General features: G+C 52.5%; 6 protein-coding genes across 6 annotated transcripts; 4 read left to right on the top strand and 2 right to left on the bottom strand.

The window, feature by feature from the left end:
• Window positions 1-2,646: 2,646 nt before the first annotated feature.
• Window positions 2,647-3,301, bottom strand: INS49_007881 (uncharacterized protein; the record flags this gene model as incomplete). The annotated part of the gene is made up of 3 exons (XM_043168627.1): window positions 2,647-3,023; window positions 3,100-3,238; window positions 3,299-3,301. The coding sequence occupies 3 exons, from the start codon at window positions 3,299-3,301 to the stop codon at window positions 2,647-2,649; spliced, it is 519 nt and encodes a 172-aa protein (XP_043026307.1).
• Window positions 3,302-3,719: 418 nt separating this feature from the next.
• Window positions 3,720-4,862, top strand: INS49_007882 (uncharacterized protein; the record flags this gene model as incomplete). Its single annotated transcript, XM_043168628.1, has 6 exons — window positions 3,720-3,746; window positions 3,824-3,832; window positions 3,930-4,001; window positions 4,061-4,378; window positions 4,431-4,523; window positions 4,578-4,862. 6 exons carry the CDS (start codon window positions 3,720-3,722, stop codon window positions 4,860-4,862), a joined length of 804 nt encoding a protein of 267 aa, XP_043026308.1.
• A 439-nt stretch (window positions 4,863-5,301) lies between these two features.
• On the top strand, window positions 5,302-6,169 carry INS49_007883 (uncharacterized protein; the record flags this gene model as incomplete). The annotated part of the gene is made up of 3 exons (XM_043168629.1): window positions 5,302-5,374; window positions 5,726-5,798; window positions 5,902-6,169. 3 exons carry the CDS (start codon window positions 5,302-5,304, stop codon window positions 6,167-6,169), a joined length of 414 nt encoding a protein of 137 aa, XP_043026309.1.
• Window positions 6,170-9,856: 3,687 nt separating this feature from the next.
• On the top strand, window positions 9,857-17,061 carry INS49_007884 (uncharacterized protein; the record flags this gene model as incomplete). The annotated part of the gene is made up of 15 exons (XM_043168630.1): window positions 9,857-10,088; window positions 10,129-10,149; window positions 10,226-10,233; window positions 10,342-10,353; window positions 10,409-10,446; window positions 10,533-10,564; window positions 10,660-10,779; window positions 10,863-10,924; window positions 11,041-11,887; window positions 12,316-13,117; window positions 13,267-13,766; window positions 14,410-14,426; window positions 14,633-14,723; window positions 14,784-16,873; window positions 16,954-17,061. 15 exons carry the CDS (start codon window positions 9,857-9,859, stop codon window positions 17,059-17,061), a joined length of 4,980 nt encoding a protein of 1,659 aa, XP_043026310.1.
• Window positions 17,062-18,660: 1,599 nt separating this feature from the next.
• On the bottom strand, window positions 18,661-20,929 carry INS49_007885 (uncharacterized protein; the record flags this gene model as incomplete). The annotated part of the gene is made up of 4 exons (XM_043168631.1): window positions 18,661-19,162; window positions 19,224-19,858; window positions 20,131-20,588; window positions 20,650-20,929. 4 exons carry the CDS (start codon window positions 20,927-20,929, stop codon window positions 18,661-18,663), a joined length of 1,875 nt encoding a protein of 624 aa, XP_043026311.1.
• A 2,147-nt stretch (window positions 20,930-23,076) lies between these two features.
• INS49_007886 (uncharacterized protein) lies at window positions 23,077-24,783 on the top strand (the record flags this gene model as incomplete). Its single annotated transcript, XM_043168632.1, has 4 exons — window positions 23,077-23,251; window positions 23,319-23,368; window positions 23,524-23,951; window positions 24,354-24,783. The coding sequence occupies 4 exons, from the start codon at window positions 23,077-23,079 to the stop codon at window positions 24,781-24,783; spliced, it is 1,083 nt and encodes a 360-aa protein (XP_043026312.1).
• Window positions 24,784-25,486: the final 703 nt, after the last annotated feature.

Here is a 25,486-nt window from a genome sequence, read left to right on the forward strand (position 1 = left end):
TTAAGCTTAAAATAACAATCTTTTACTTAATAGCCTTACTTATTGCAATTAAAGTATATATTATCTTTCTTATTAGCTATATTAATATAAATAGGGTTTCCATCTTGCTTTTTAATTATATAAACTATGCATTTATTAATTTAAAAGTTAAAGATAATAATTTACATAGCTATAGCATTAATAGGTTTAATTTAGGTTATTTTAAGCTTATTAACTATAATTAAGTTAACCTATAATTTATAAAAGGGAGCAAAGCTATTATATAGTTAAATAATTATTTATAAGTTAATGTAAATGCTTTACTTTATTATTTTATTAATATATATTTTAGCTTATTAAATAACTTCCTTAATTATTATAAAAGTAATTATTACTTAAATTTTATTAAAAACTTTAGTGAAAATGCTAAGTTAATTAATGGAAATTTTATTTAATAATATTAATTAAATTAAGGGGGTATTTTGCTAAGTTTTTAATAGCTTATAATAAGCATTATAAATTCTTTAAGCAAAGTTAATATATAACTTATCTTTAAAGAAAAGTAAAATAAAAAATATTATTATTATTAAATAAAAAACATTATGCTTATTAAGAATTTAAATAATAGCTTTAATAAAAAGTAATTAAGTTAGCTAATTATTTATAGCTTATTAAATAATATTAAAAAAGTTGCTAAAAAGTTTTATAATTACTTTAAATAACTATATTTTATAAGGTATTATTATTATTTATAGTAAGATTTATATTTTCTTTAATTTATTAAGAATTATAATATTAGTTATATTAAAGCAAAGTTTCTTTAAGATAAAAACTTTTTTTTTGCAAAAGCTTTTAGGTAAAAGTATTTATTAAATAAGATAATTATTAAAAAAACTTCCTTAAATTAAAAGTTAATTAAAATATAAAAATAATTTGCTTAAATATTATTAATAAAATAAAAATTAAGTTTATTATTATTATAATAATTTATAAGCTTAAAAGTAAAGGTAATATTATTATTATAAAGATATAAGTTTAAAGGCTTAATGCTTTTATTTTACTTTTAAAAATATAATTAGCCTTTAATAATAAAAATAAAAATGCTTTAAAGTTAAGCATAAAGAATATTATTATATTAATTTACTTTATTATTAATAATTTTTAGCTATTTTTAAAGATTTTTTAGCTATTTATTAAACTTATTATTAATAGCTTTAAGATTATTTATAAAGATAATAAAGATAATTTATATATTATTTTACTTTATAGCAATTTTTTTTTATAAATTAATTAATATAATTATATATAAAAGTAATTATAATGTTATAATTACTTATATAAGTAATTATAGCATTAAAAGAAAGAAAAAAAGCTATATTAAGACAAAATAAAAATAATAATAATTAAAGAAAAAAAATTAATAAAAATAATATTAAATTAATAAATCTTTTATTATTAATATTTATTTAATAATTATTTATCTTATAGCTTATTTATTAATTACTAATAAAAAGTATTATAATGCTTATTATTATAACTTTTAATTAGCTTTATAAATATTTATTTATAAGTAATAACTTTAGCATAAATGCTATTATTATATAAATTAATTAATAAAGTTACTTTTTAAAAGTAAATTGCTAATAAGGAATAAGGTTAGCAATAATAATTTAATAAGTTTTAATTACTTAAGAGGTTATTACCTTTAAGAAAGGCTATTAATTAATAGCGCAAAGGTTTGTAATTGCGATTTTTATTAAATAAATACTTTAATAAGGTTTTCTTAATAAAAATAATTATTTTTATGCTTCTTTATGCACTTAACCTATTAAATAGCATTATAATAATTATAAGGAACGCTATAAACTATATAATATAGGTATATAGGTTGCTTGGTTGCTAATTACGCTTAAAGGGCAGTACCTCTGGTGTTTTGGGCTGCAACGCTGCTTATGTAAGCAGCTGCCTGCCCACTATCTACGGATCCACAGGACGTGCCCGACCGTGACGCCGCCCGCGCCCACATGCCCGCCTGTGTCTAGACTGCCTGACGAAGACCAAATTTGGCTGCGAGGACGCTGATTACTGGAACCACTGCAATGCCTTCGAGTACGATCACGGTTGTACGGTTCCCCACGCGGAGCCTACCTGGTATTTCTCGTTCCTGGGCCGCCCTGAGGATATGAAGCAATACGAGAAGAGGAAGAAGGCGAAGCTGCAAACGCTGAGACGCGGAAGCCGTTGAAGACAATTTCAGCAGGACTTCGGCCTGACTCATCCTTGATCAGTCTACAATCTGCACACGGAGCTCAGTAGAGAGCACTAGGTTTCGGTCGAAGCGAGAGGTTCATAAAAGGATGCCGGCTCTCGGATGGGTTGATCAGATGTCAAGTCAATGCCATGACAACTATGTATGAACAGGAATCACAACAGGTGGGGAAGACGGTATGGTAGCCGTTCGGACTCTGAGGCCGCAGCTCGACTGATAGATTTCAGAGCGAGCTAAAGTGACGATTGATGGTCGTCAGATGGAGCTATGTGTCCATGAAAACCCTTTGATCAGAACCTTTGCGAACCGTCCCTTGCCGCAACCCATATGAAAGCCCTCAGAAACGCCTTTTTCTTGGATTTTTTCCTGTTATTGGTCCCCCGACGAGGCCTGTCCATTTATCGGACAATGGCATCGAAGCGCTGCTTGAACCACTTGACGGTGTCGTCACGGGTGATGCGGTGGGAGGCACCGATTCTGCCCTTGGCGCGGCGGCGGCGGACGACACGCTCACCAGGGCGGGTCATGCAGCAGTAGAAGTCCATGCCGTAGATACCGATACCGGGGTCGTACTTGATTCCGAGATCGATGTGCTCGCTGATACCGAAGCCGAAGTTGCCGGTCTCGCTGAAGTTGCGCTTGCGCAGCTCGTACTCCTTGACCTTGAGGCCACGCTCGAGAATCTCCTCGGCCTTGGGGCCACGGACGGTGACGTGGACCGAGATCTTTTCGTTACGACGGATACCGAAGGTACGGACGGTGTAACGGGCCTTGCCTGGAAGGAGGATTTGTTAGGTTGGGAATTCAGGCGGGCATTGGCCAGTTCTGGCCGAAGTCTGTGTGAAACGTACTGTAGACAGGAGTCTGACCAGACAGCTGCTCAAGCACCTTGGCGGCACGGGTCAGTCTGTCACCAGACTCGCCGACGGAGATGTTGAGGACGAGCTTCTGGATGCGGAGCTCCCGCATGGGGTTTTGGGCCTTCTCAGACTGCAGCCATGGCGGTTAGTGATTGAGCATCTCAGATGGACACCAGAGTAACGTATTTACCATTTTGGCTGGTTGTCGTCGGCGATCCTGATGAAGGGGCTTGACGAAGGCGATGGGTTGATGCTGTCGGTTAGTTACGAAGGAGGCTCAGAATGCGAAAAAAGATGGAGTAAATGAGAAAAGTCCGCAAAGTGTGCGGTGGAGCCCTGAACACTGCGCTAGTTCGAGGGCGGACTAGCCGCCTTCTTGGGCCTGAGAGTTTTGGTGGCCCGAGCTTGGTCGGCAGCCTTCTCGTCTGGCAGGCACGTAGCCGCGTTCAAATTCGACCTGGGAGGCATCAACACGGCGTCTGCTGGACTTGGAAGCTTTGACACGAAGCTCTTCGAGACCGCGACACGAGAAGTCATACCCTCGACTTCGGCTGCAAGATACCAATTTTTGAGAACCAGAAGAAGCTACTCTGTAGCATCTTGTCGCAAAGATGGCGACCAACAAGCAGGGAAAGATGGTGAGTGCTGGCTTCCAAAACGTCACATTTGTATCTCGAGGTTGACATCAACAGGCTAACACGAAATGATATCGCAGGCCGGCTACGTACGTACACTACCCATACATGACCCCCGATCATCGATGCGATTATGCGACCAGCCTCCCCCGATGTGCGATGCAGACACTAATGCCTGCCTTCCAGATCAACTACCGGATGCGAGTCACTCTCAACGATGGCCGCCAGATGACCGGGCAGATGCTGGCCTTTGACAAGGTACGTGACCATCTGAGCCATCTCGTATCGTGGCCTCCTTACTGACTATGTCTTTACAGCACATGAATGTCGTCCTCGCCGACACCGAAGAGTTCCGTCGCATCAAGAAGCAGAACAAGCCCGCCGCTCCCGGCGCAGCCCCCGGCGCAGCCCCCGGCGCGGCGCAAGCTGTCGTGCAGGAGGAGAAGCGAACACTCGGTCTCACGATCGTGCGCGGAGCGCACATTGTCTCTTTATCGGTCGAATCGCCACCCCCGGCCGACCCTAGCACGCGGCTGGGCAAGTCCACAACTGGTGGAATCTCTTCGACCCTGCAGTCAGGACCTGGCGTCGCGCGACCAGCTGGACGAGGAGCCGCTCCTCCTGTTGCTCTTGCCGTAGGTGCCACCCTTTCTTGAGGACGTTCTTCGCGTGCTAACAATACCATAGGGTCCTGCTCCTGGTGTTGGCGGAGAGGTGTGCCGCCACCAGCCTTCGGTGGTTTCCCCGGCGCACCCCCTGGGTTCCCTGGACGTGGAGGTCGTAAGTACAACACTCTTCCGCGCGCTGTAAAGAGCTCTGCTAACCATCACCAAGCTGGCGCACCCCCAGGTTTCCCTGGTCCCCCTGGTGGCTTCCCCGCTGGTTTCCCTGGGGCCCCAGGTGGTCAGTTCCCGCCTGGCTTCCCTGGTGCTCCTGGCAGCCAACCTCCCCCTGGCTTCAACCCCCCTTCCCGACGATAATCACGATAATACCCCTGAGAAAAACATGCCTACCGCCGCGGGCTTCACCGGTCTGAAATTTGAGGAAATATCAAGGGCGTTCCAAAGGTCTTCCAAAATTGAAAGTCAGGATTCGGCAGTCCTCTGTACCATAGCATAGATGGATATCAATGCATTGCTGGATGGAACAAATCGCTCAATTGCAAGACCTCAAAATCTTTGCCGGCTGAAGTTCATTGAACCATGGCCATTTGCGTCCGTGACAGTAGTGTTGTTCACGTACATTTGATATGGTAACCCCGAGAACACACGTGATACCCAAAGCAGGTAACGTTGAGAACAGGGGTGAAGCTCAGAAGAGCTCCAATTGGAATCGAAGAAGAGCTGATTTGGTTGACTGGGCCGCCAAGACCCTGCAGCACTCACTCAGCTTGCAGCCAGAGCATTCCAACCCCGGCAATCGCCCCGATAGCGCGCCCGCCAAATTTCCAAATCCAACATCATTTTCGCAGCCAAACCCTCTCAACACCACCACCTCCGTCATTCCCTCCTGCTGCTGCCACCGGGCTCAATCGACAGCGTCAACCCCGACCGTCAAGATGGCCGCCTTCATAAAAGCGATCAACGCGAAGATTCGCTCCAACAAGTACACCGACTACATCTGCTCAACACGTACGTGAGGCGAAAGATTTCCTCTTGTCCCCAACCTCTTCGGGTGCCGTCATCGGACAACCCCCCCGGTATCTCCGGATGACACCCAACACTCTGCGCTTGGTGATGTTTGAGAGATTGAGCAATTGCTTGCGCTGGGCGTGCAATGGGAATGAGGCGGTCTACCTGTCGCATGGGAAAAACGTCATGTTGCTTCCTTCGAGATCGGGAAGCGAAGCACGTTGCCGCGGGCACGAGCCGTCGCTGCGGTCGTGGTTCGCAACGTCCGCAGCTGGGGGAAGGCCGCAATAATCTCGTGATAGCGCAATTACATCATGGCGACCTACTGACTGATGTGCCTACGATTCGCAGATTTCTGGGGCCCGGTGTCGAACTTCGGTATTCCCGTCGCCGCCGTGATGGACACATACAAGAGCCCTGAGCTGTACGTTCTTACCTTCCCAGCTGGCGTTTTGCATACAACTCTACGCAAGGCGACGCTCTGCACACCAGAGGATAATAACCGCTGACAACGCCCTACTTCACAGCATCTCCGGCCCCATGACCTTCGCCCTCTGCATCTACTCCGCGACATTCATGCGGTACTCCATGGCCGTGACCCCGCAGAACTACCTCCTCTTCGCCTGCCACTTCATCAACGAGGGCTCCCAGCTGACGCAGGCGTACCGGTTCCTGGACTGGCACAAGTGGGGCGGCCGGGAGAAGGCCATCTCCTCGGGCGAGCTGGTCCTGGAGAAGGCAAAGGAGGGCATCAAGGAGGGCGCCCAGAAGGTTGAGGCTGCCGTCAGCAAGTAAACTCCTGTTGTGTGACGTCGGAAACGAGAGGTAGCTGTAGCGCTAGAAGGATGATGAGGAATTCTCGGGGCGGACTACCGCCGGCCAAGCTCGACGGACGAAGGGACCTGCCGTGACGCAGTGCACGCGGGTAGGACTTGGTGGATTGGCATGGAGTAGTCCTTATTAAGAGGCGACGAGCGGCGTTCGTGATAGAGTACCGCGGAAGTTGCCTGTTTTGCAGGCACACCCTTTTGTGGAGGCGACTGGGCAAGATGGGCTCGAGGTGTGTCGATACTACCGTGCTGCTTTTAGATATTGTCGACGAGCATATCAGAAGTACGCAAGCAAATTCTAGAGCACACAGTCTGTGCGTTTCTTTGGCGGAATCTCGTGCGGTGGAATGCTCGGCCTCTTGGCCACTTGGCGTTGTTTGCTGCTTGATATTGTTCAAACAGGCGTAACGTCTTGGCTGGACAGTCAGAGCGCCTTGTGGCCCTCCGCTGTCTCATTATTTTTTTTTTTTTTGGCAAAAGATCGTAGATTCCACACCTCTTGCGGTCCGCGCGTACGTAGGCGGCTGGACAGCGGAGTGGATTCGTGGCCGGGTTCGGTTACCGAATGTATCGAACCCTTGGCTCGCGGGTCGATTGGTTGGGTCAGCCAGACCAGCCATTTCTGCAGGCAAGACGGCATAGTATAATCTATGTATGTAGTAGAAGACGGGTATCCGTCGCCCAGCCAAGAGCGTATCGCGGCAGTATGCAAGTCATCCCAAGATTTGTGTTTTTTTTTCCCCAGCCGCCCCGGGTGATGGGATGACTTCCTGAAGCAGACGCGCAACGCATATCAGCCCCTCCGTGGTACCCTACCTCCTCGCATAATACTGTGTAAATGCGATACTCTTTCCCCCTTTGGCGGACCGGGATTCACGGATCGTGCCGTTGCGAGAGAGAGGCAAGGAGCCGTCCATGGGTCGGAAGGGGCATCATGTGTTTTGACTGGCTGTCTGGTCTGGTCTCGGGGATATAGTTGACACACACATACAAAACCCAAGCCAGCCACGGGGACGAGGGATTTCCCAGAGATAAGAATAAGAGTCATGGCCGAGGAGGGGACGGAGGAGATGTGGGCTCCATATTGGTGTTTAGAAACGGTCCCCGTTGTTCGAGTTTCACCGAGCAAAAAAAGACAAGAGATCTTGTATTGCCCGGGGGTCATGGTATTCGATGCTAGTGGCCGGCGTGATGCAAGGCTTGACCATATGACACGAAGAAAAAAGAAAAAAATTGACACATTCGGACATGCCATGCAAAGCCGAGGAAAGACGGAAAACACCTCATTGCATCGCCCGGTTCAGCGGGTTGTTACCCATCCATCACCTCATCAGCCTTACCCGCTCGTCCGTTGCTGCTGCCGAGGTCGGCCGGAGCGAGTAAATAACCTGAAATGGGGGTCCAGGAGGAGACGAAGAAAAAAAAAAAACACCAAAGGAAAAGTACAGGGGAAAAAGATCCACGAACAGGAATGACACATACACCCGCGCCAATCCTGAATCATCGCTAGACTATCGTGCTTGCCTTCCTCAGTTGCTCGGGGGTCATGTCCATCCCAGATCGGGGGTCGGACGACGCCAGCCACCGAACCCCTCAAGGAAACGAGGCGAAGCGAGCGAGGGTGACAAAATGCCGCGTTTCTGGCTGCAGCTGCAGGCACGAATCTAGACAATTCCAGCGAAGCTTCGGCACGGCACCATAATTATCAACCCAGAGATAGTCCATTCTATTTTTTTTGGCATCAATGTTTGGTTGTTTTGCCTTGCGAAACGGTCCCAGAGCCAAGCTCGCGGTAGTTCGAGATCAGGGGTCGAGCTTGTATCAGGACATGGTAGCCAAGAGGTTGACAAGATGCAGACCGCCATGTCCGGTGGTTGCACTGTAGCATACGCTATTCATCTGTGCGAGGATGTGCCTCACTTTTGCTATCCTTGGGACTTTATGCGGGCTTAGGCTCTCTCGGATGCCATACCGTAGCATCATAGCGATGGAGATGTCTGTTATATGTGGGCTTCCGGTATATGGACAAAATGCTACCATAGATTCGACAAATAGCTGTGAGGAGGGCCACCAACAGGACGAACGGTGACGCTGATGGGTGGATGGACGCATGCATGCCGAATTACCCCTCGGTCAGCTCAGAGACTACCAGGGCGATGTGGTTGGACGAAGCTCTCGCCTGTCTTTGAGCTCGTTTCCCCTTCTGGCAGGGAGCAGCAGGGTCTCGGACCTGGGCAGAGCTCCCGGTGGCCCAGCGTGGGGTTCCACCGCCTAGGTTGAGTCAAAAAAAGATCCATCTGCAACAGCACATGTCAACACCCAAGGTGGGGTGTGTTTTGTTGAAGCGGGCTTTGGTGAGCTGGGATCGATGATGCGAGCTCCCCGGCACATCGCCCTGTCCAACATGCCAGATCTCCCAGGCATTAGGGGTGGAGGGCCAGCGTGAGTCGAGGTCGGCATGGGCTCCGGAACAATTCCAGTTCGACGAGGCCGTTTCGATCCATCAGGGTCTCACAGCCAAGAGCTGCAGGTTGAGACTCAAGCAGCGGTACCGCGTAATTGAGGTGCACGAGTGAGCTTGGCGGTGGAGGGATCATTGTGGGATAAGCTCTGATGGGAAACAGCTTCAGGTCTGCATGTCCATGGGTTTGGCAGCCGGGGCAGAGTTGTGTCGGGAGATCTTCGCAGGATGGATGGAGGGACATTCATTCTCATCCTATCTATTTTTGACCTCTGGCGGCTGTGCCTCGAACGAGCTGCAACTTCTCGAACGGTGTGAACATGTGAGCACAAAGGCCAAACAGAGGGCCGGCTGGGGCTTGGGAACCCGGGGTCAGGAACGTTGAAGGATTCAAGTTCGACAGCCCAAGACTTCTTGATGTAATCAGTCCCATCTGGGTGTTGCAGACAGTGGGAGGGAGATAACTCAGAGAAAGGGTGGATGGTCATGGCGATGACACAGCTAGTGGTACCGGGTCCGAACAAGATAGCTTGGGCTGAACCATGTGAACAAAACCCCTCATCCTGCATCCATCCAGGTCCCCTCCAGCCATCCCAGACAGAGCCCGAGCCCAGGAGAGTCCAGATCAGAGCTAAAAGGATAAGCCCCCCGAGTTCCAGCAATTTCGTAGCCTCTTACTAGACCAAGCGAGCTTGTCTACGACCATTCACACTCCAGCACTTCACAAGCACCCCACGCAAATTGTCCAGAGACTAGCTCCAGTAGTAGAAATACTGACCGCTGTCGGAGGCCGGGCCTTGCTCATTTATTTCTTCCCTCTTCATTTCATACCCTCCAATTTTTTTTTTTAGCCTACCATTGTTGTTTTCCTCCAGCAAGAAAATACCCTATACCATCGAGGTCGGAGTCACCAAACGAGACTAGGCCTGCCCGCCCACTATACCTGGGAAGCTCCAAGCTCCGAGCTCCCCTCTGTCCGCTGGCCCCGCTGTTGCTGTCGCGCTGATAGCCATAGCCCCGCCATTCCAGAGCTCCGAGCCCACAACAACAAGGAGTCATCTGCGAAGTACAAGTACTAGACCAAAGGCCGCACTCCCACCGTGCTCTCGAGATTCCTCTTGAGATTCCTCGCCCGGTCGCCTGAACCACATCCCAGCCCAGACACATACCCCGCCCCTCAAGCACCACACAATGGCGGCTGCGACGAGCAACGATAAGGTGGAGGAGGTCTTCGAGGAGGGCGAGGCCCCCAAGCAGGCCCAGTCCATCCACCGCATTCGTGCCAACTCTACTATAATGCAGTTGAGCAAGATCCTCGGTGAGTCAATCACCAGCGCGGTGTCGAGTCCTGCCCTGGACTGGAGCGAGATGTCCGAGACGAAAGTCCGACAGCTTTGGAAGCACCGCGTCATGCGGTTGGATGGTACAACAGATTGCTGACGTTGCTTTTTTGCTGATTACAGTTGCGAACCGTGGAGAGATTCGTAAGTCTTGGCCCCCTCTCCTATGACCCTACAACCGGTGTAAGTCGTTGTGCGCACCTACTGATACTACTTGCAGCTATTCGTGTAGGTCCAGAACCGAGAGAAAGCGAGAGCCAGACCCGGGAACCAGGACCCCGGTAAGAGAGGAACAGAGAACATGATGCTGACAATATGTCTTTCCCGGCTTTGTAGATCTTCAGAACAGTGAGCACATTCCTGAACCCCGAACCAATTGGTTTGTGCTGATTTGATTTTGCAGGCTCACGAGCTTTCATTGCACACCATTGCTGTCTTCAGGTAAGCTAGCTGCACACACCCTGGAACCCGACCGCAGCAGCAGCAGCGATAGCGCCAATTGGGACGCAGAGTACTGACTCTCGCAGTTATGAGGACCGTCTCAGCATGCACAGGCAAAGTACGCAGCATTGGCCCTACTGGCTCGACCCCTCTCCCCCGCTTCGAGGCGAAGTCATCGTGGGCAAAACTCTAACATTTGGTTCTGTTGAACAGAGGCCGACGAGGCCTACGTCATTGGCAAGCGCGGACAGTACACCCCTGTTGGCGCTTATCTCGCGGGCGACGAGATTATCAAGATCGCACTTGAGCATGGCGCCCAGATGATCCACCCTGGTGAGTTTGCCATTACCGACACTTCTGCATCCCGACATCTCGCCGGGCTTCACGCGAGAAACATGACACTGACGGTGCGGAAGGTTACGGGTTCTTGTCTGAGAATGCCGAATTCGCGAAGAATGTCGAGAAGGCTGGCCTTATCGTAAGTTTCTCCATCCCCTGGCCCCGTTCCACATGGCCTTGCATTTCCGCCTGTAGCCGAGGTTACTTCTCCCTCGCGGCAATTGGCACCGAGCTGATCTCTTGCGTCCGAAACAGTTCGTCGGACCTACGGCCGAGGTCATCGACTCCCTCGGAGACAAGGTCTCTGCCCGAAAGATCGCCATCAAGGCAAACGTACCCGTCGTCCCCGGAACAGAGGGCGCAGTGGAGAAGTTCGAGGAGGTCAAGAGCTTCACCGACCAATATGGCTTCCCGATCATCATCAAGGCCGCCTACGGAGGTGGTGGCCGTGGCATGCGTGTGGTCCGCGACCAGGAATCGCTGAAGGAGAACTTCGAGCGCGCCACGTCCGAGGCAAAGTCGGCCTTCGGCAACGGCACCGTCTTCGTCGAGCGCTTCCTCGACAAGCCCAAGCACATCGAGGTGCAGCTTCTCGGTGACAACCATGGCAACATTGTGCACCTGTACGAGCGTGACTGCTCCGTCCAGAGGCGGCACCAGAAGGTCGTCGAGATCGCCCCGGCCAAGGACCTGCCCACCGAGGTCCGCGACTCCATGCTCAACGACGCCGTCCGCCTTGCAAAGTCGGTTGGCTACCGCAACGCCGGCACCGCAGAGTTCCTGGTCGACCAGCAGAACAGGTACTACTTCATCGAGATCAACCCCCGCATCCAGGTCGAGCACACCATCACCGAGGAGATCACGGGCATCGACATCGTCGCCGCCCAGATCCAGATCGCAGCCGGCGCGACCCTCGCCCAGCTCGGCCTCACCCAGGACCGCATCTCCACCCGGGGCTTCGCCATCCAGTGCCGTATCACCACCGAGGACCCGGCCAAGGGCTTCCAGCCTGACACCGGCCGCATTGAGGTCTACCGCAGTGCTGGTGGCAACGGTGTCCGTCTGGATGGTGGCAACGGTTTCGCCGGTGCTGTCATCACCCGTGAGTCTCTCTTTCCCTTTCTGCCCCCTTGTAAATTTTTTCCTATCTATTTCATTTGTTACTTCCTTCTTTCCCCTTCTGGATGATCCATCTCGACCACATGGACAGGGGGTCCCGCGCTCCTTCCCACTGGAACACAGCCACCAACATGCTCCTGCTCTTGCCTGGCCCGCAGCCTCGAGTCAACCCGTACCTTCCCCAGGACTGGATTTGCTACAAACGACAGAATTTTTGCGGTCATGAGGCTCTTCACTTCCCCGCGGAGCATCGTCCTCCCGACCGTCAACAATCTGAAGGCGTCGACACATCGTCTACCGTAGAGAGTCAACGCAGCGTCTACCAATCACCAACATCGTGAAAGCGTCAACATACTTGTCAGCGTCAGCACAGCGTCTACCGTCAGCCAGTCGGTTTGTCGTCTACCGTAGACTTGCAGATCATCTACCGTCGACAGTCAGTCAACACAGCGTCCCACGTCGACAACATGGCCTTCGACGTTCCAGATTACGTGTCGTGGCTCGTTTGGGCGTTCCTACTTCGAGCACCGCCCATCGTCCATCAGTCTGCTGTCTCTGTCCCGCGATTTGAGTCTCAGGACCTGCTTGAAGAGTTCATGGAAGACACGCGCATCTCCTTCGTTCCGGGAATCTCGGACGTCGTCCAAGCTCCTAAGCCACCCAAAATCGACTACTTCAAGAGCCTTTCGACGATCGCCGAGTCGTCTTGGGTTATCTATGGTCTTGTTCTCGAGAAGGTCGACTGTCGGCCCGACTTTTACGTTGGTTCCGCCACAAACTCGATCGACGGTGCTCAGAGTCGCTTTCAAGACTACGATGAGGAAGTCAACCTGCCTCGGTTGGTCAAGGAGGCCCTGGAAGATGGCTACACTATCACGCACAGATGCATTCTGTGCCGGGCACCAATTCCACCTCCTGCAATGAGATTCCGACTGCGCGATCTATTCCTCACCCTCGAAGCTATCTTTTCGATCGTCTTCGGGGCCATGAATTCGAAGGCGCGCGAATCACGTCTGCCTGATATATGCCCGTGGTCATTCGAGTCGTTTGAGTACGATGGTTTGTGCACTCACTCTGCCTATGGCGAGGGTCTCACGTTGGGAACTGCCAGTGGGCTTGCCCCTGACGAGCTGACAGCCCACTTCGAAAGGAGGATCGACGAGATAAGGGAGAATGAACGGCGATACAGAGCCGAGGCACTGGAGTCACGAAGGTTCAGCTGTGACGTCTGCAACGTTGCCTGCCCTGACCAGAATCACTTGGATGTCCACTTCTCACTCAGAAACACATCGACAACGTCAACGGCGTCGTCCCGACTACGAAGGCAGGCTTGTGGAAACTCGCAAACAAGACTTCCGACAGATACTACGACGACGTATGCGATGTCTCATTCGGCCAAAAAACCTGGTTGATTGATCATCTCAAGTCGGACTTGCACAAGAGGAGGGCTGCGAAAGCTGGCCGGTCGGTCGTCGATGATCCAAACGTAGATGATCTAGACGTGCTCGACTCGCCTGTCAATGATCAAGAGACCGCCGACTCGGTAATGGACGACGTCCAGGCTACTGATGGTCCCGCTCCCGACCTTTCTTCGGACCCCCGATATCAAGCTGCCCTCGAAGTCGATCGACAATACAAGGCGAAATGGCACGCCGACAATATCGCCGCAAAAAAGTACCACTGTCCTGTCTGCAACAAGTCTTGCGGGGAGCGCGGCCTACTGTTGCGTCACGAAAAGTCGCGCACTCATGAGAAGAATGCCAAGGCAGCTGCCGCGCAGGGCGCCGAGTATGCTCCTCCTACTGTCAACCCCCGGTACGCCCGTCTGAGGGCCGCGAACATCGCCGCAAAGAAGTTCTATTGTCCGACCTGCGACTTGGCCTGCAAAGATGCGACCCATCTTAAACGACATTTGAAGTCGTCCCGCCACATCAACCAGTCCGTCGAAAGTGAAGTTGACTCCTGAGTGTCGACTCCTGATTGTCGACTCCCGAGTGTCGACTCGCAGATGACTTGGGTGTCGACTTGCGGGTGACTTTGGACCTTCGAATTGCCGTTGACCTTTGGGTGTCGACTCATGGGCGTCTGATGAGCATCGGCTTGCGAGTGGCTGCCTGATGCCGACTCGTGGATGTTGACCTGTGCACGTCGACTTGCCGATGTCGACGTGCGAGTGGCTTGTTGATGTCGACTGGTGGATGTCGACCCGTGGACTCTGAGCTTATGGGCGTGGTCGAGTTGCGTACAACATCATTATTGCTGACGTCGACTTGTGTACGTTGACTTACGGGTGGCCGTTGGCGTTGACTCGTGGACTTTGAGCTTTTGGACGTCGTCGAATTTCGGCCAACATCACTAAATCCCCCTGGAACCGGCCGGCCCTTCATGTTACAAAGCCATCGTTCAGATATTTTCCGGTTTTTTTTTCTTGTTGCCCATTTCCTACTGTCAACTACTTTCTTCTAGCTCATGGACAAATGCTAACTTGTGTCTACTAAACTGCAGCCTACTATGACTCCTTGGTAAGAAGCTTCTAAAATATCTCCTATGTGTTGACTGTGTGCCATGTGCGGTGATTGTCTACCGCATGCATAGATCGTCTACCATATTGGTCGACCGTTTGCCCATACGGGTGACTACTGTCGACTACATCGACTGTCTCTCATCTTGCATTGCAACCAATTCCAGGCTTTTGAATATCAGTGCTAACGACGGGCCAAAATTTTAGCTAACTAAGCTCACGGCCCACGGCTCTACATACGAGATCTCTCGTCGCAAGGTTCTAAGGTCTATCGTCGAATTTCGCATCAGAGGCGTCAGTACGTTTTAACACTTTTCTTGGCCGCATTTCTCCGGAGTGAGTGACTAACGCATAGCAGAGACGAACATCCCCTTCCTTGCCTCTCTTCTGACAAATGAGGTGTTTGTCAACGGCAACTGCTGGACCACCTTCATCGACGACACCCCGTCGCTCTTTGACCTCATTGGCTCTCAGAACCGTGCTCAGAAGCTGCTCGCATATCTGGGTGATCTTACAGTCAACGGAAGCAGCATCAAGGGGCAGGTCGGCGAGCCCAAGTTCAAGGGCGAGATCATCATTCCTGAACTCCACGATGACACCGGCAACAAGCTCGATGTCAGCAAGCCCTCAACCAAGGGATGGCGAAACATCATTGTGGAGCAAGGTCCTGCGGCTTTCGCAAAGGCTGTCCGTGAATACAAGGGCACTTTGCTGATGGACACCACATGGAGAGATGCCCACCAGTCTCTGCTGGCCACCCGTGTCCGGACTGTCGACCTGTGCAATATCGCCAAGGAGACGAGCCATGCCCTGGCAAACCTGTACAGTCTGGAATGCTGGGGTGGAGCGACATTCGACGTCGCCATGCGTTTCCTCTACGAGGATCCTTGGGACAGGCTGCGAAAGATGCGCAAGCTTATCCCCAACATCCCCTTCCAGATGCTTCTCCGAGGCGCCAACGGCGTGGCTTATTCCTCTCTGCCCGACAACGCCATTGACCAATTCGTCGACCAGGCCAAGAAGAACGGTGTTGACATCTTCCGTGTCTTCGATGCTTTGAACGACATTGACCAGCTTGAGGTTGGCATTAAGGCTGTCCACAAGGCCGGTGGTGTCGTTGAGGGTACTGTGTGCTACTCTGGAGACATGCTCAACCCCAAGAAGAAGTACAACCTGGAGTACTACCTCGACCTGGTTGACAAGCTCGTGAAGCTTGACATCCACGTCCTCGGCGTGAAGGATATGGCTGGTGTGCTCAAGCCCCATGCCGCGAAGTTGCTGATCGGCGCGATCCGCAAGAAGTACCCTGACCTGCCCATTCACGTGCACACGCACGACTCGGCCGGTACTGGTGTCGCCTCCATGGTCGCTTGTGCTGAGTACGGCGCTGATGCCGTTGACGCCTGCAGTGACAGCATGTCTGGTATGACATCGCAGCCCAGCATCAACGCCCTGCTCGCCTCCCTCGAGGGAACCAACCTCGACCCTGGCCTGAATGTCCACCACGTCCGTGCCCTGGACACCTACTGGTCCCAGCTTCGCCTGCTGTACTCGCCATTTGAGGCTCATCTTGCAGGACCCGACCCCGAGGTGTACGAGCACGAAATCCCAGGTGGGCAGCTCACGAACATGATGTTCCAGGCCCAGCAGCTTGGTCTGGGCTCCCAATGGCTCGAGACCAAGAAGGCCTACGAGCAAGCCAACGACCTCCTCGGCGACATCGTCAAAGTCACACCCACTTCTAAGGTCGTCGGTGATCTGGCCCAGTTCATGGTCTCCAACAAGCTGTCCGAAGAGGATGTCAAGGCGCGGGCCAAGGAGCTCGACTTCCCCGGCTCAGTCCTTGAGTTCCTCGAGGGCTTGATGGGACAGCCTTACGGTGGCTTCCCCGAGCCACTCCGCACAGATGCACTCCGTGGACGCAGGAAGCTCGACAAGCGCCCTGGCTTGTTCCTCGAGCCTGTCGACTTCGCCAAGGTCAGGCGCGATCTCGCCAAGAAGTACGGCGCTGGCATTACAGAGTGTGACGTCGCGTCGTATGTCATGTACCCCAAGGTCTTCGAGGACTACAAGGACTTCACCCTCAAGTTCGGTGATCTCTCGGTCCTGCCGACCAAGTACTTCCTCACCAAGCCGGAGATCGGCGAGGAGTTCCACGTCGAGCTCGAGAAGGGCAAGGTGCTCATCCTGAAGCTGCTCGCCATCGGGCCCCTGACGGAGCATACGGGACAGCGAGAGGTGTTCTACGAGATGAACGGCGAGGTCAGGCAGGTCACTGTCGACGACAAGAAGGCCAGCGTCGAGAACGTCAGCCGCCCCAAGGCCGACCCCACCGACAGTAGCCAGGTCGGTGCCCCCATGGCCGGCGTGCTGGTGGAGCTCCGCGTCCACGAGGGCACCGAGGTCAAGAAGGGAGACCCTCTTGCTGTTCTCAGCGCCATGAAGATGGTAAGTTCCCTCAGGTTTTACTTACTCAAATTACAACACCGCTTTCCCAATCATGAGTCTGGATCTAACATGATTACTAGGAAATGGTCATCTCCGCGCCCCACAACGGCAAGGTGTCGTCGCTCCAGGTCCGCGAGGGCGATTCCGTCGACGGAACGGATCTGGTCTGCAAGATCGTCAAGGGTTAGAGAAGGGACAACACCTGCCTCTTTCTCTCTGTCCACCCACCCCTTGGACCTGGACTTTCCTGTGCGGCTTGATTTTCGTAGCGTTACCTAGATTGCGTTTCACCACGGCGCGGGAGAGGAGCGGGCCGGACTTTTGTGTATGTGCGCCCGTGTGGCTGGCTGGCGGACACGATCAGTGTAGTACGGGCGGCGGGGCAGTTCTACATAAGTCCCTTTTCTTTTTTTGGGAACGGGCATGCGATTGGGGGAATGAATACCTGTTGTTTTTCTATGTGTACTTGTTTTTCTTCATGTCTTCTTTTGCAGTACACATCTCCCTGAAAAAAAAGGGGCTTGGTTGAGTTAGGGTATCAGTCTTCTCGAGTAGTTTTATCGAGAAGCAGTAGCAATTGGACATCATTTCTTTGAAAGTCTGCGTCGGACCATGGGCGTGCTGTGACGCTGTCTCCTGCAAGATGTTCCACCAGGAATTTATACCACTAGGCTGTCCCACGGGAGGTTGTCCCACAGGACTCGACCCCGGATATTGAGGCTGACAGGGGACAACGATTGTGCGGTCTATTGTGCTCCAGAGGAGAGCATGCCAGTCCGGCCAAGCGGGGATGTTCGGGAGTCAGGCCGCCCTGCGGGCTGTTCATCATAGTCGCCTCTGCAAGACAGCCGCCGCCACATCCGAGGACTGCATACGGAACCAGCGGCATTCCGTCGAGAACTGGGCCCAAAAATTCTTGTTGCTGCTGCGTGGCGTCGGGTCGCCAGCCGAGCGTGGGCTGGGGGCGCCTCTCTCCCACTGTCTCCGAGGGGTTCTTCGTATGATGCTGTGTGAGTGCATGTGCATGTCGAAAAGGAGAGAGGGTGGCAGCCGGCAACGTCAACAATATAATTACGGGCTGGATGCGGGAAGCTTCCCCCCCGGAAGATGCATAAATTCCCTCGAGCTATCGATGCTCTCCGAAGGGGTGCATGGGCATATGCGGGAATCTAAGGTGGTAGGCTAGGTTATGCCGTGCGATATGCGGTGCGTGCAAGGCTGGGTAGGCTTGGCCGTTACCTTGATATGTGCTACGGCTGTGATTTGCTGGATTCACCTCGAGTCTGCATGGGATTTAAATTGAAGTGGCAATGGGAATGGGATGGTAGCAATTTGGATGGCAGTAATAGGGCTGAGTGAACTACCGGGCGTTTTAGCGGTGGGGGTCATTGGTGTGGTAGGACTACATTTTCAAGGGTCATGGGCATGGGAGTCCGATAACTCGACCTGTGCCTGCGTCTCATGTGGCTAGAAAATAGTTATATGTTTTATGCTGCATGCCCAGCCCTCCCCAGTGGGAATTTGCCCATGGAGATAGAGATATTGGCTCGGGCCCGAAGGACATGGTGGCGGCCTTGGTTGCAGCAGGCCGTATGCTGTGTGACTGTGACGTATTTGACCGTGTATCGCGAAGAATTGGCCAGTCAAATCCAATCAAGCAAACTTTGGGTGATATTCCTGAGACTTTTTGTGAGGATAGTTGACCATTTCTGAATTAGACAGTATCTAAGAAGCTCGATCTAGATGCGAAGAATTGTATGTATTTGCTCGATATGACTGTTTGGCCATCAGAGTCCCTTTCCAATGCTGTGAACCTTGAAGCCGAGAGACTTCAGGTAAATGCTGTCCACCACGTTCCTGCCGTCAAACACCCAGCTGTGCTTCTCCATCAGAGTTGCCACCATCTCCCAGTCCACGACGTCCTTGTCCCCGGACAGCGTAGAGTTCCTCTGGCATTCCCTGCAGCCAGCTTCACAGGAGACTCGGGGCACGAGTCTCTGTAACGGATCCTCAGAGTTGGCACCTGTTGTTCTGAGCGCGAGATCCTCAAGCTCGATGATGTCCATTTCACTGAGCTGTTTCTCGCTGTCCGAGGCCAGGTTTGAAAGCTTGCTGGGTGATGAAATTGCAAGCTTATTCAACGGGACGGCCGCCGTGCCGCGAAATTGCTGCCACTGGGTGAGTATGCAGACGGCGGAAGCCCCCTCGACGGCGTGCCTCCACCCGCTGACAATCTTGATGCGGCTCATCATTGCCTCGTCCCTGACGATCCTTCGGATCTCGTCCGACCTCGTCGGGCGCGCAGCCAGGATCGAACACTGCAATCTCCTTCGGCTGTTCGAGGGCTAACTCGGCGATGATGTGCACCGCGACGCTGTTGCGGGTGTCATTCGTGCCGTTCTTGAAGGCGAAGCCGAATATGGCAATCTTCTTGCCCCTGAGGGTGCCATTCAGCTTGCGTATGGCCGTCTTTGTGAACCTCTCGCGCTGATACCTGTTGATGTCCAGCACACTGGTCCAGTAGTCCGCAACCTCAGGCAGGTGGAGGCACCTGGCAAGGTACGCCAGGTTGAGGATGTCCTTTTCGAAGCAGCTCCCGCCGAAGCCCACGCCGGCGTGCAGGAACTTGGGGCCCAGGCGCGAGTCGGCGCCCAGCGCGCGGCTGACCTCCTCGACGTCGGCGCCGAGCTCCTCGCACAGCGCGCCGACGGCGTTGACGCTGCTGATGCGCTGGGCCAGCATCGCGTTGGCAACCAGCTTGGCCAGCTCCGACGAGAAGGTGTTGACGGTGAGGACGCGCTCGGGCGGCACCCAGGCGGCGTAGACGCCGCGCAGGGCGGACGCAGCCCGGAGGCCGGCCAGCCCCGTGCCGCTGCCGATGAGGATCCGGTCGGGCCGCATCAGGTTCGCCACCGCGGAGCCCTCCGCGAGGAACTCTGGGTTCGAGAGGACCTCGAAGGTCGTCTCCGGCCGGTGCTGGTGGAGCTGTGGAGGCAGGCAGTTGACATTAGCTTCGACACGTGCGTAGGCGGCTGGATGGTGCTTGCTTTTTTCCTCTCTTTTTTTGCAGGTCGATAGTGTGTTTCAAGGAGTCACCCGAGACATTGCAACGGGTAATTCCATTGGGCTTCCACACGGGATGCCTCAGATGAGAAATCCCGTGTTTGTGTGACGAGGGAAGAAAGGCCCAAGAAAGGGAGAAGGTTTTTGAAAGCAGAGACATTTGGCGTCTGCGTGAGACCCTCGGGAAAACTTACGATATCCGAAATAATCCGCGCTGTTCCACAGGGGACTGTGCTCTTCTCAACGATGACCGCTCCACTCTTGGCATTCTTCGCGATCGTCCTCGTCGACGATTCCAAGGCGCCCAGGTCCGCGCTGGCGCCGGCCCCGATGCCGTAGGTCTTGGTGGGTGTGTTGACGCAGATGAAGATGATGTCTGCCTCCGCGATGCAAGGGGTGACGTTGGTCGAGAAGAAGAGGTTGGGCTTGCGCGCCGGCAGGCGAAGGCCGGACGACTCCGCCATGCCTGGAAGTCCCGTGACGGTAGTCTCGTTGGTGCCATCGCGGGCGATCCGCACGATCTTGGGCAGGCCTATCTCATGGATGGGTAGGTGATTCGCGTTCCATGCCGCGATGCGCTCGGTGTTGAGGTCCACGACGTTGACGACGATGGAAGGGTTGTGGTAGGCAATAAGGGCTGCCGTCGGGCCACCTGGAGGAGTGTGAGCAGAGGATGAACTGAGATTGGGGACGTAACTAGGTGTTGTGCGCACCAACGAAGCCTGCTCCGACAAAGCAGATGTTCCTGACTGGAGGTGCTGAGGAAAGCGTCACGATGGTGGTGGCATCTGACCGAGTGTGCCGTGGAACTCCATCGAGTTGATCCGGCTTACGCTCAGGAGACTCGCCACGGGAACTGGGAGGAGATGTCACCGGTGTGGCCTCGCCAGATCCCCAGACGCCAGAGGACGAGGACCTGGTGGTCACGAGCGAGTCTGGGCTCATAGCGCGCAACAGGGGCGGCATGGTGATCGCTTCTGGGATAGTTGCCATGATGCAAACAGGATCGACAAAGTTGTGCAAGAAATTTGGGAGACACTGAAACAGGCTGGCTGGTTGTGTTGGTGGTCAAACGAAGGATCCGGAATTGCGAAGGGCGACCGCAGAGAAGGGAGAGTGCACTGGATGGGTGCAGTGTGATCCGGCAGAGTTGAAGTCCCTCATGATAATTCTGATGCCATCGTTATATGTAGTTATCCGGATACCTGCGCATGTCCGTTAAATACTTACAAATCGGGACGGTCAGCTGGACACCGCTCATTCTGTCCGCGTTGGTCTCCCTGTCGTCGGTTTGAACATCTTGTTTAACTTGGCCATCGCGATCCGCGACTCCCAGGTCCCTGTATGAGGCTTGAGCCCAGTCGCAAGTTTTGTTGAGTCAATAATCAATCTAGACCCGGCTTTCGGTCCTCGGCGGGCAAGCTGCCCTGGAAAGCAGGGAGGTGCCAAAGATCGCCGTCCGTGGGTTATCTTTTCCCTATCAGATCTCGTCCGTGGTCTGACAATCGTGAATCCGAGTATGCCGTGTGTCCATGTTGTGCTAGGCGCTTAGGCACCATGTTCCTGCTTTGGCACCACCTTTTTGATTCGGGTAGACAACTAGACAGTGTCCCATCGTCGACTCGAGATTACCAGTCCGGTCCAGTCCGTCGGACGTTGTAACAGGTCAAATGTGACGTGCAATGCACAGATCCCGGCTTCAGCTCTGAGACACCTTTGTCTGACGGGGTGAGATGTGAGCCATGATGGGGGCAAATCCGCTCAGCACCTAGGTGGAGGTCCGATGAAGGCTCATTTTCCAGATGAACGGGCATGTCCATAATCGAACCGAACGAGGTGCGTGGACAGCTCTGCACACCATGTCTCGATCCTGAACCCGTGCATAGCGCCCTGGACTGGTTGTGAATGTCTTCCCGATTCGATCCTGCTCACAGTAGCTGCCGCAGCGCATGCAGCTCTAGCTCAGAAGGGAATATCTGTTGTGTTCATTCGGGCCAAACTGGCTCGGCGTCAGCCATCATACCCTTTCATCTCGAACTCAGCCATTCAGAGATATCAGACACATGAGGGATCACCTGGCATCTCAGAGGAGATCTAGAAAGTGGAGACCGTGTTCCGTCACACCGAGCGATGATACAGCTGACTGTGGCGGATGGATGCCGGACCCGCGGCAGCGGTCATTGGGGAAAAAGTTCAGTCAAGAGAGAAAAAAAAAAAAAAGGTTCTGACATGGAATGGCAAGCTGGGGTGGCTTTTTTTCGTTTTTCTTTTTGGGAGTGTCACTTGTGGCGCGTAAGGAGAAACGCTCTATTGGATCCGAAAAGCCATTCGGCCGACCTGGCTCACGGTAGTCAAGTGCACGTATTTATGAGGTATATTGGCGGGCTCAAATTCTCGAAGGATATCATCCCCACTACACCTTCCAAGACAGGGTACGGAACAAAGAGGGCGAAGAAGCAATTGGGCGCCGCTGGTATCGGTGGCGCGCTTCGGTAGCCATGCCTGCAGGCTAAATCAAGTAACTGAGCCAACATCCTAGGGTGTTCACGGTAAGCTGGGCAACGTCGGTCCAACATCTTGCCCGAGAAAGACCGTGTCACACAACTTTATCTCAGCCCCCATTTCGGATGTGATTCCAAGAACCAAACAGAGTTGGGAAGAAGTACTGCTGCAGGAAAGGGTGCATATCGAACACTGGCTTATCCATGTGCCTGGCAGGAAAAAAGCAAACGTGAGTGATGGTCAACAGTTCGTTGGAAATGAATAACACGAGGCTTTCTATGCGGCTCATTGCGTGCCAACATACGTGGCAGGCATGCAAACAGACAGCTTGGTAGGATATTCGCACGCCCGCTGCCACTCTCGATCCTTATTGGATTACCCGTGACTGTCTGTAGCTCCACAAAACGTTTTCTAGCTGTCTAGACACGCCTAGGGCTGTGCAGCGAAGGGAGCTGCCAGTCACTGCCGCATTACTTTTTCTTACTTTTTGGCAGTCTTCTACGCGCACTTCTCGCCTGTTGATCCGGAACAAATCTCACCCAGCTTCTCCATTTCTTCCTGGTCCTCAGGCACCTTCACCATACCACACATTGCTCTTTCCAAAATTTGCCCTGCCAGGCCCAGAGTGGTCCACGATAATGTTATCCATGTCTGCAGCCACCCTTGCAGCCACCCTTGCTTTGCTCTCTGCTGTCACAGCGTCTGAGAAACCGTCGTCGTCCTCTTCATCCTCATCCTCAACAGCGGCCACAAACGGCTACGATGCCATCATTTGTGGTCAAAACGGCTACGCAGATGGCTCTGGTCTCTCTTGTAAGAGTCCATGCATTCATTTCCTACTTTGGCAGACTCCTGAGACATTATGCTAACAAAAGAAAAGACAGTGCAAATGCCTGGAATCCTGATGACGGCGGTTTTCAGTGCCTCTCGGTACGCTCCCCTATGGAATGCGGACAGTTGGACACATGGGCAAAGTTTCACCCTGTCTGAGCCAGACCACCCCCCTTCAAGTGCATTCAGTGGCACGTGGTTGGCACAAACCAAGCTGGGGATACTTGCCTGCGCGAATTTGCTAACTCGTTCAGATAATCAACGCAAGTTCTCCCACTTACGGTGGCTTTGATGCGACATGGAAGTGGCCTGGAGATCCAGATACAGGGGTGCATTCCTACCCGCATGTCACATTCTCGTCGGGCGACCTGCCGGCTTCCGTCTCTAACATCTCCGCCCTGAGGCTGGCTGCATCGTGGACCTACACCCCGGGTACAGTTTCTAAAGCTGACGAGGCTGCGCGCCTGGATGCTTTCGACGCCAACGGCCTCAATGATGTCGGAACGAAAGCCAACATCGCGTTCGACATCTTCATGGACCCGGACAAGGGCAACGCGACCTCTGCCACCGCTGCCAAGTACGAGATGATGATCTGGATCGGTCAAGTTGGCAAGCCTCAACCCCTAGGCTTCAATTCTGGGAATGCCACCTGTTACACCCAGCAGCTGGGTTCCCTCAACTTGTGAGTTGTTTTTCCTGTACCCCCTTGTCACCTATCCAACACGGTCGTCCAGCTTTTCAGCTTCCCCTGGGTGCAACCTCGGACTGCATTGCAAGCGCCCCCGGTCCTCAGCTCAGCCCAACCCGCCCTCTCCCCTTGTCACTACTCGCATCGTTACACCATGCGCCCATACGCCCAGATGCCTCCAATGCCCCCACCCCCTTGGCTCCGCTTGTCATACCCTGCACTCGGCCGAGCGCCGCCAAGGGCCTCGTCCCGGCATGCATTGCCTCTGCATAGGAGGACCGGGGTTTGCCAGCGGCGCCATCCCAAAGTGCCGGGCGTGGCTCACTCGTTCACCCCCTGACTTCGATGGTCGGACGTTGATATTTTCATTTACTTACTGAAGAAAACCCCCTGCAGCACGCTATTCGTAGGCAAAAACACCCGAGGCACACTTGTCTACAGCTGGGTGTCACCAACAGACCAGACGTCCTTCGACGAGGACATCACGCCGCTACTGCAATACCTCTGGCGTAACGATCTCGTATCTGCTGACGCCCGGATCGGGCTTGTGGAGTTTGGCTCCGAGGCCTACCATGCGGGCAACAACGTCACTTTCAGTGCCGGGGGTTTTAACATGGACGTCTGGCCTGGGAGTCCTGTCAAGTTTGAGCTGAATCCCGTGGCAGATAATTGCGATGCTCCGCAGAGCCCAGCTGGGCCACAGGGAACTTCATCGCCCGAGAAGGGAACTGGCGCCAGGGCTGGAGAGGGCCCATTGGCAGGATTGATCATGGTGATGGCCGTCATGCTTTCTTCAGTGGCAAGTTTAGGCTTGTACGAGCTGTAGTGGCTTTCCACTACCGCCCGTTTCCTTGTTCCCACAACAGTGGTGCCGATTTCGATAGCTGCCTCATCTCCCAATGTTTACTACTCATCGTTCCACATGATTACAATTTTCTCCTATCTATGTAATTCAACCTTCACCTCAACCATCCTTGTTGAGTGGCTTATCGCCTCCTGCGGCTTTTCATGGTTCGGGAGTTCTTAGATCTTACCGCTTTCGTCTGCAAGACATATTATCCTTCCAGAACTTGTGGACCCTTTCCTAGAGCAGTCATTTTCTGACGATTTCTACATTCTCCCTGCTGTTTCTAGCATCATCCTAGCGTGAAGCCACCCGCGTAACTGCATACTTCTCATCTTCGTCGCTGGTATCCGAGAGAGGGACCCCTGCTTTCTTGGCTCTTTCTTTCCCATGTCTTGCATCTGACCAGTCTCCCTGCCGGATGTTTATCCTTGCAGGACATCCCTGGCCGCGTTTGTGCATCTAGACTTGGACAATTCACGCCCACTTTACACCCATGGATAACGAACGGACATTCTACGGATTAACATGCAAGTCACAGGTGCTCGTACCCTGCGGATCGGTGTACGGACCCAGTAGATCGTGCTCGTCCCTCAGCCATGCCGGAAGTAACGCACCTTTGAGACAAGCCATTGGATCAAGGTCCAGAGCCGTGGGTTGAGAACATCTGAGATACGCCGGGCCT

This window comes from Diaporthe citri, assembly GCF_014595645.1.
Source record: "Diaporthe citri strain NFHF-8-4 chromosome Unknown scaffold_3, whole genome shotgun sequence".
NCBI lineage: Eukaryota > Fungi > Ascomycota > Sordariomycetes > Diaporthales > Diaporthaceae > Diaporthe > Diaporthe citri.